The sequence below is a fragment of the Acanthopagrus latus genome, chromosome 2 (assembly GCF_904848185.1).
Source record: "Acanthopagrus latus isolate v.2019 chromosome 2, fAcaLat1.1, whole genome shotgun sequence".
Classification (NCBI taxonomy): domain Eukaryota; kingdom Metazoa; phylum Chordata; class Actinopteri; order Spariformes; family Sparidae; genus Acanthopagrus; species Acanthopagrus latus.
Window position 1 is genome coordinate 308,676 of NC_051040.1, and position 10,116 is coordinate 318,791.

General features: G+C 46.0%; 1 protein-coding gene across 1 annotated transcript; it reads right to left on the reverse strand.

The window, feature by feature from the left end:
* On the reverse strand, positions 1 to 9,451 carry ap2m1b (adaptor related protein complex 2 subunit mu 1b). The gene is made up of 12 exons (XM_037071379.1): positions 9,212 to 9,451; positions 7,967 to 8,084; positions 7,110 to 7,375; positions 6,720 to 6,802; positions 6,110 to 6,115; positions 5,788 to 5,923; positions 2,775 to 2,919; positions 2,291 to 2,410; positions 2,074 to 2,209; positions 1,837 to 1,934; positions 1,061 to 1,172; positions 1 to 897 (listed from the first exon to the last, which is right to left on the reverse strand). Exons 2-12 carry the CDS (start codon positions 8,038 to 8,040, stop codon positions 763 to 765), a joined length of 1,311 nt encoding a protein of 436 aa, XP_036927274.1. The 5' UTR covers positions 8,041 to 8,084; positions 9,212 to 9,451; the 3' UTR covers positions 1 to 762.
* Between the last annotated feature and the right edge of the window lie 665 nt (positions 9,452 to 10,116).

Genomic DNA, 10,116 nt, shown 5'->3' on the forward strand with positions numbered 1-10,116 from the left:
TCAGTGTCAGTCCCACAGATTTTATTGAGAAAACAGAAGATTTGGCAAAATGACTTCAGACAGCAGCTGCTGAACATGACCACACACACACACACACACACACACACACACACACACACACACACACACACACACACACACACACACACACACAGGTAACTTGTTATATTTGACACATCTGGATAGAAAAAAAAGAGTAAAAAAATAAAACAAAGGATTTTTCAGAGATGATTCACTTCAATAAATCAAAGTAAACATGTTCACACTGAGCGACACTGATGCATGCTGGGTAACCACACACATCACAGACTGACTATGAGACAGGAGGACTCACTGCGCTCCAGCTCTGTGTGCACACATTTAGTACAGTCACCTGGTTCATCCTCCTCAGCCTGTGCACCTAATGATGTCATACTGATGTCATCGGACAACATACAGTGTATGTCACATGAAGTGAAGGACGAGATGGTCAATGAGCTATGAACACCTGTGAGCAGTTCTGGAATGTGATTGGCTGATCTGTGTCCCCACACGGAGCTCATCTGGAATAACTCAGGATAAAATACAGAACCCACGTGCTCAACGTAACCAGACTGTACAACTGATGTCACATTACACACACACACGCACGCATGCACACGCACACATACACGCACGCACGCACGCACGCACACACACACACACACACACACAGAGGCAGAGAACAACAACAATGTCACAGGTGGTCATTCCTTCCCATCAGCCCCGGAGGTTGCGGCGAGGTCAACAGCGAGTCTCGTAGATCCCGCTGCGTCCGATATAACGAACCCATTTAATGACGTCGTGATCGCTGTAGTTCAGCTTCGGCTCAAACACCTTCAGGTACCTCACCTTCAGACCTGACGGAGCGAACGGCACCTGAGGAGGAGCAGGAGGAAGAAGAGGAGGAGCAGGAAGAGGAAGAGGAGGAGGAAGAAGAGGAAGGCATAGTGAACCAACACTAAGAGTTAATAAAGAGTCTCTGACAGATGATGGAGACTTGAAGTGACAATCAATAATCAATAATCTATAAGTGACTGACCTCAAAGTTCATGGAGATCGGAGGTCGAGCCCACTTCTTCTTGTCGTTGGTGGGCAGCAGCTCGATCTCTGCGCTGATCTGAGACTCCTTCATCCCCGCCATGCGCTTTATTCTGACAAACACACAAACACACACATTAATACACACACACCTACAGTGCTGCCTCCTCTCAGGTGAGTCTCAGGTGTGTGTTGTGTCCTCGGTGTTTCTGAACTTTGCTCGCTGACTCTGATCTGATGATGTCATCAAGAGGTGACATGCTGAGTCAGCAGCTGCAGTGTGTGTGTGTGTGTGTGTGTGTGTGTGTGTGTGTGCTGATGCTGCAGAGCTGCTCTGATCTGTGTGTCAGCTCAGAGGTGAACTATAGATCTGTTGAGGCTGAACATCCTGACAGCAGCTGCTGAGCAACAGAGCTCTGATTCTGTTGTAGTTCTGTTGAGCTGCGATGTGTTCAACACAGCTGCTCCTGTTCTGATCAGGTTCAGTGTGTCATCAGGCAGCAGGTTGGTTCCTGCACGTCTCCTCTCATCTGACACTGACGACCAATCAGGACTCGGGCAGACTGATCGTCAGGGTCAATATTCAGCATTTTTCAGATTCTGTGTTTTTGTGTCTGAGGCAGATAAATAATGAGTCTCAGCATCCACAGTCGATTAGCGCTGAATAATCCAACATCAACAGCTCAGTAATCTGATCTCTTTGTTCCAGCCGCTCCTGGTGTAAAGTTCTGACAGCAGCTTCCTGTTTGAACTGTAAACAAGGTGAAGCTCTCTTACTTCCAGACGATGGCGTTCTCACTGGCTTTGTACTTTGCTTTTCCCTTCATACAGATGAGCTGAACCCCGCTGGTGTTCAGGGGGGTCGGGATCCGAACCTGAGGGGGAGTTCACAGCAATCAAATTATTATTATTTTTTTTATTATTAATAGATCCTGCAGGGGGAATGATCCTCAGCTTTTATCTTTGACTCTTCTGTCAATTGGCTCATCGGTTGTCATGGTTATGGTGACTGACCTCGATCTTCTGTGCCAGCAGCGATGACTTGAAATTGGACTTGATGACGACTTTGACCTCCAGTTTGGTGCGACCGACCTCTCGGACCAGAGGGATGACTCTGAAGGGCAGGATGATGTCTTTGGTGGTGCGGTACCTGCAGACACACAGACAGGTGGTCAGACAGACAGGCAATCAGACAGACAGGTGTGCTGTGTTGCGTTATGTGCGCTCTGACCTCATGAGCTCGTAGTCTCCGTCTGGAGGGATGAAGCTGATGCTGCGTTCAGAGTCAAACTTGCTGAGACGGACACACTGATGGAAGGTGCAATCATCGATTGCTATTGACTGTTTACCACTGAGGAAGAGGAGGAGGAGAATGAGGAGAAGGAGGAGGGGAAGGAGGAGAAGGAGGAGGAGAAGGAGGAGGAGAAGGATGAGAAGGAGGAGGAGGAGGAGAAGGAGGAGGAGGAGAATGAGGAGAAGGAGGAGGAGGAGGAGAAGGAGGAGGAGGAGAAGGATGAGAAGGAGGAGGAGGAGGAGGAGGAGGAGACAGGACGCTCAGTTCAGAAATCCCAATGACAAATCAATCATTGACCACTTCAATCACATAACAGGAGAAAACTAAAGTCATTCACAGATCTTAATGTGGAAGATAATGTACACAGGAAGTGACCATACATGGAGCTGTGACAGTGTGATGTCATTGTGTAACCTCTAACCTCTTAGCTGCTTCCTCTGATGCTCCACCTTTGCCCTGCTTGTCGATGACGATCTTGTCATTCATCCCAAACTTACACTCAGGCATCCCGCTCAGGTAACTCTTCATCACCACCCGACCTGAGACATGAGCACTGAGCACCTGACCTGACATACAGACACACACACACACACACACACACACACACACACACACACACACACACACACACACACACACACACACACAGTCAGATGTGTGACGTCGCCCTCTGGTGGCACAGGGAGGCAGAGCAGTGATGTCATGCTGCATTAACATGATTGATCACTGTGATTAATGCAGTTAGAATTGATCTTATCAATACATACAGTGAAAGAACAGGCTTTTCATTAGTGATGTGATTTTTATTTTGCCTCGTCATTATAAAATAACAGTCTTTATTGTAAAAAGATGCATTTTGAGTCTGAATGTGACTGCTGACGATCAATACAGCTTCATGTGTCTGATCAACTCACCGGCTGAAGCACTGAAGGTCATCACCCACTAACTCACTGCTGCTTCATCTCATCTCACTTTATTTAGTTTAGAAATTCACTGGCCGAAGAAAAGTCACCACTTGGATTTACCAATGCAAACAGGTCAGAACTTTTGACTGATCACTACTGCAGGGATCAATATGTTTCAACTGCAACACGTGACTGAACGAAGTGAAGCAATGAGGAGCTTCACATGTCTGAAACAAATCCTGTGGTTCTGGAAACCCATCACCTTTTCAGAGGGTCAGATTATTGCAAAGCAAAAAAAACTACCGAAGAGATTCTGGAACTACTCAAACTGGACTCAGACAAAACAAAGAGAAGGCCTCTAGGAGAAATCAAAAGCTGAACAACTAGGGCCTTATCGTCATGAGGAGCTGCAGAACAAAGGAACAGGACCAAAGACCACAAGGTGTGAAACACAGGAACTCAAGGTAAGACCCGCCCCAAAACTTTCACCTGGTCCCTATTGGCTGTGAGCCAGGAAACTGCGCCAGGATCACAATGACGTCACTCCCAGTTTGAAGGTCAGGAGACTCCAAATCATGCTGCGTTCCCCGGGAGCGTTATGTTGTGAAGGGACCTCTGGTTTCATGCAGCAGCTACTGTCAGGGTGTAACTTGAGAGACATTTCTCATTTTGCTTGAGCTAAGCTTCTGTTCCCTCCTCGCTGGACGAGACAGAGACTGTTTTTGTTTTACTTTTGTTTTTGTTCGAATATTCGTCAATATTGGTTGAGATCCATAAGAGGAACACTGCACAACCCAGTCGTTCCTCCCCGCCTGCAGAAGGAAGAGATTATCTTCAGAAGGAGACGGAACCCCCGAGGTCCAGTCCTTCATCAGGTCAATTCGCAGCGTGATCGCTGCCTGCCTTCGTCAGCTGTTAGCACGCTACAGCTGACCCCACACTCACTCCAAAACAAGTTGGAGTTCTGAGTCAGACAGGACACGCTAGTCCCAACGAGTGACCCAAGTAAGAGGCTTCTGTTTGGGCAGAAACAGATCATATATCACGTGCTTTTCTTGTACTTATGTTGTGCTGGGAAGGGACCTCTGAGTCCTACTTATGGTTGACTGTACTGTGCGCTATCTGTGTTGTTACGCTCGCTAGCAGCTCCTCCAGGCTGATCCAGCCTGTACAGTCTTGCCGTCGTGTGTGTCCACAGTACATCGTGTTCTGGCTCGATCAGCCGCTGGTTGAGAGACAAACGACCGCTGTGTACCACATGGTTGTTGTGTTATCCTTTGTTGTCTGCTAAGTGCCCGCTTACTTTCTTTCCCTTTACTACAACACACACACCTGTGTGCACCAGGTCTATGATTCAGTTGAATCTGAATCTTCACCTCGGTATCCATGTTCTCGCATGACTTCACCAAGTCACGTTTGGCGTTTCCTGTAGTCTCTCTGACGAGATTTCCCAAGTCAGATCGCTACTGCTGAAATATGACCATCGCTGCTGATTTTTATTTTCTTTTTAACGAGGAGAGGTGGAGAGTGGGCTCAGTCTTGTCTCTTTAAAAACTAACTTTATATCATTTTGCACTATGGACACTTCATATCCAGGTCAGTCACACACAGTTTGAAACGATTTATGAAAATAAATCATGAACCATAGTGGCCACCTATAGAAACTACGAAGCCTGTTACGCTACTTCTTAAAGCTGTTAGAACAATGAGCTTTAACAATTTCGGCTGCCAGTATCCATGGTTCTACTGTCATATTATGCTTGGCAACTATCATTGTCTCTGTCAAACAAACTTTGCAAGCCGTCTCCTTCTCTACATTCATCCAGATATACTGTTCCTGTGATGGTGATGTGCTGTCTCTCAGCATACACCACAATGGAGGTAACGTTAGCGTTAGGTTTGGAGAAGGTGCAACAAGAAACTTTGAGTTTACTTGATAATGTCAGCACAACTATTTTAACAAGCACCAGGTAGATGTCAACCATGAAGCAAGCAACACTGATCACGGATTCAGGATTATCATTCAGGGTAGATGGATTTGTGTTGAGTTCACAAGTAAGGACTCCGCAACTCTGAGTAGCGTTCCAGTGTACTTTTTCTAGTGGGAAGTCCGAAAATTCCTACTGTCTCAAACGCAGCATTACTATTTGCTAGGGCCACTGTGACGTGTGAAAGCTGTCAGTCTCAAGTTACTGACAGATTACCTCACAGAGACACAGACCTTTTGGATTGTTCTAGTATTTGTGTTATGTGATTTTACTGTATATGGTTGGTTGTTAATATATTTTGTGTTAAATTATTGTCAATGATTGTTTTAAAGATTATACTTTAATTGTGTTCAATAAAAGTGTATTTTCTTGAAGCTGAATTGAATTTAATATGAATTTAACCCCTCTGAACTGGATCCCTCTGACTGGATCCCTTTAACTAGGACCCCACTGAACTGGACCCCTCTGAACTGGACCCCTCTGACTGGATCCCTCTAACTAGGACCCCTCTGAACTGGACCCCTGTTAGATTCAGTGTTACCTTGTGGAGACATGAGCAGGTTAACGCTCTCCAACACGTCCAGAAACAGCTCGTTGCGTCGGTACTTGATTCCTTCTCTCCTCCAGCCGATCTGACCCGTGACCTGACTGGTGATCTGAGACTGCTCCTCTTTGGTCTGCAGGAGGGAAACCAGGTCACATGAGTCTGAAACCATTCAATAATAAATGTGTATTGATTAAACGTGTTAAAACCGATTGACCGACTGTCCACAGGGAACAAGATGACATCATCTAGTCTGCAATACATCGTGTGTGTGTGTGTGTGTGTGTGTGTGTGTGCGTGTGCGTGTGCGTGGACTCACATGGTGCTGCAGGAGGATCCAGATGAGCCGGCAGACAACAGAAAACAGACAGGAAACAGTTAGTTCTCTGCTGTCAGTGACACTTCCTGCAGATTTTTCACAATAAAAGCCCATGATTGTGCCTGGACCTTCCATCCTCATACAATAGCAGGTCATATGTATCCTGTCAAGACGTTAAAGTCTGGATAAGGATAGTGAAGACTGCTCTATGTGTTTATATCTCATGGTCTATAGAACCTAGTTATTCAGTGCTCCTACAGAATGTCTACAGAACAGAGAAAAGCTGACTGTAAAACTCAAGGAGGCCATGGATCTGTGTGTGTTAGCAGACTCAGTGTCTGTGACTCTGCATATACAGAAGCACTGCTTCCTGAAGCTGTAGGTATCATCTGACTCGTGAGGATCGTCATGGCAACACTGTTATTCTGTTCCTCCTTGATCCAGTTTGTATAAACTACAGCTGAATCATCGGTGTTTGAGTCTTCATTGCTCCTGAACGGTCAAGCAGACCGAAATTCCACAACACTCACTCCACGTTGTTTTCTACCTGGACTTTGATTTGAAGGATTCCAGGTTATTGATTATAAATTGATAATTGTCTGACTGGTACCTGGCTCTTGATGCCCTGTTGGGTGATGAAGGTTTTCAGAGCTCCAGTCTCTGAGTTCTGAGGGTAACCAAAGTCCAGAATCTCTGCAGGATACAAACACTGTCACAACAAACAAACAAACAAACAAACAAACAAACAAACAAACAAAAAGCAGGACAGTTGTGCAGCTCAGCAGAGACGACTCCTGTCAGCGCCGTATTTTCTTTAGGTTTTGATTTTCTCATCCAACGCTTACAAAAATCAAAACCTAAAAAAACCACAGAGCAGCAGAGCGATGAGACGACACTTCCTGTTGGAGCTCCAGGTTAAAACACACCACAGAAGAAGAAGATGACCTTAATCGTGTCTGAACATGTCCGTTTAATCTGCTTTTGTTTATTTCCTGTTTACCATCGAGCAGCTCGTAGATGAGGACAAAGTTGTTCTTGACATTCTCCTCGCTGATCTTGCCAAAGTAGGCTGACATGACGTCACACATCTTGTAGAGGAACTCGAACACCATGGTGGCGTTGACGTTCTGCTTGGTGACGGCTGCCAGCCAGATGTTGGAGCGTTTAACATGGAAGAAGCTTGTCCGGGCGATGTTGGTGACTGGAGAGCGGACCTGCTGCCGGGCGTGGATAACGTTCACACGGAACGCGTCCACTGCGTTCCTCCTGGACAAACAGATGACCACATCAACACGACTCCCTGAGGTCCATTTGACAGGATAGAACATCTGCAGTCTCGTCACATTAAATCTTTCTGTAACTGTGACTGTTGTTGACAGATTCAGTATAAATAAAGTTAATACTTTTTTTTATTGTTTTGACCAACACAATACAGACATCTCACTCTGTCTCATCTCCGCCATCGCTCCTCAGCAGCCATGTTATCAGTGCACACTGAGATGACCTCATCACTCAGAGCTTTCTGTTAGCACTGCTGTTGCCTAGCAACAGGCTCGCTGCATCCCACAGCCACAGTGAAGCTGCAGCTCAGATTCATCTGTGATGAAGGATGTGAAGAGAGGAAGCAGACGGACGTCCTTAACACACATTACCGCCTAAAACCTGAACGCATCGGCAGTGTACCTAAACGCATCGTTAGTGTACCTGAACGCATCGTCAGTGTACCTGAACGCATCATCAGTGTACCTGAACGCATCGTCAGTGTACCTGAACCCATAGTCAATGTACCTGAACAGGGGCAGGGATGACTTTAGTGTATGGCTCATGAGCACATCAGCAGTGACCTGTAGGACTCACCCGATGTCATCGCGGTACACCCTGGAGATCAACACCTCCCCCTTGTGGTTGTAGATGAAGAGTCCTCCGATCATGGCCGATGCTCCTCAGTCAGTCAGAGCTGATCATAATGAAGTGACTGCAGCACAGAGAGGACGATTATTACACAACCTGCTCTAATCTCACATCTTCCTCCAGTTTCAGCTCATGAGAGCAGAAATCAGCCTCCAGACATCAGACGGACAACATTTCTTTATATCTATGAGGCAAATTTATCAGACAAGATGAATTCTGACTTCACAGCTCAAGGGTTTGATTTATCCAGAGTATTTTTAGTTGTATTATTTTTAATGTCTGATCTGATGTTTGGCTTCCAAACGATCGTGTTACATATTGACTTATATGAAATGAACTTAAATGACATGTTTCTGTGTCGTATGAGCTTATTAAATCACTGTAAGTTAACAGCATTCACTTTAACTGATTTGTCCTTTACTGTTACAGCTTGTAGTTAGCACGTTAGCTTAGCTGCTGCTATCCTCCTACACCGGTACATCCCGTTCAACACAGAGAAAGACCAATGCTAACAGCTGCAACGGTACAATCAGTGTGTGGAAGCTAACGGCTCGCAGATAATGTTACAGCTTCGGGCTGTAACAATCCGAACTCCACTGAAAATTTTGACATTTTAAAGTGTTTTCATGTAATTCGAATCATTTAATCAATTAAACTGTCAAAGCATTGAACACAGAGAAAATGTAATCTCTTCCTGTATTTTCGGCCCACAGATAATGAACGTGCGACTCTAACTTTTCATCGTTTAACGTTATAAGTGAGCGAGTCTAACGTTGTGGCTAAAGTTAACCGCCCAGTCACGTAGCTACATTACGGTGTGGCTGAAAATAACGGAAACGTCATTCATCGATTAAACGTTAATTTTTTCTGCTGAAAAGTCGCAATAATATTGAACATAACTGTTGTTTGAATGCGCCGAATTAAAAGGAGGTCCCCACTGACTAATAACAGATATTAAATCACGACCTACACGTAATATTCAGGTATTGATAAGCTATACATTATTGAAAACGGCGATGTTTTAATGGCTGTTCGCCGACGACGAATAGCTATTAGCAACACCTGCTAACGTTACTGCAGCAGTCAGGCGGTGACGACCGACCGCGGTCACTTCACGGCTGCTGCAGTGCAGACAGACAGGCGGGCAGACAGGCAGACAGGCGGCGGTTCTAACTTCCCCCATGTTCTCACCCGGTCCGCAGAGAAGCTGTTCTGTCCCCGAGCTGCCTCACACGGAACCGCCGGCCCTGCCGTCACTCCATCGGGACGTTTGACCGTGACAAGCGGACTCTCCGTCTCCTCCGGTCGGAGGCAAGATGTCGGCGGCAGCAGCGGACTGTCAGCTGACAGCAGCCCGAGCCGGCCGCGTCCCGTTCAGAACCACCAGCTTCCTTCACTGGACTCCTCTTGCTTTACTAAACTATAGCTACACTCTCCACAGACGTTTATTTAACCAGTTTAATTCCGCTGTGTCGGTTTTATTCACACACCGACAGCTACCGGCTGCTGCTCTCCTCCTCTGACGTATCACTGTAAACGAGGCGGCACTTGTGCGGATTGGAACGCGGCCCTCTCTCCTCGTTGCTGAGGAAAGAGGAAGCACGGAGCCGTGCATGAATCATGATCATTAACACACACACACACACACACACACACACACACACACACACACACACACACACACACACACACACACCGAATACAAGTTGGTGGACCATCGATGAGGACAGGTGACCAGAGGGGCCTGAAATATGTTGATATGCAACAATAACATAGTTATGATTACAGTGACCCTGCTTTATTATCCACAATTTAATGTGTAATCAGATTACTCACAGCAGCCTGATCTCAAACTAACCCTGAATATTTATAAAAATAAAAATCTAATTTTTTTCATTATTTGTCTGAAGAAATGTGGACGTGATGGCGCACCTCAGTCCTCCTCTCCTCCTCCTGAGGATATAAAGTCCCCCTCTCCTCCTCCTGATGATATAAAGTCCTCCTCTCCTCCTCCTGAGGATATAAAGTCCTCCTCTCCTCCTCCTGATGATGTAAAGTCCTCCTCTCCTCCTCCTGATGATATAAAGTCCTCCTCT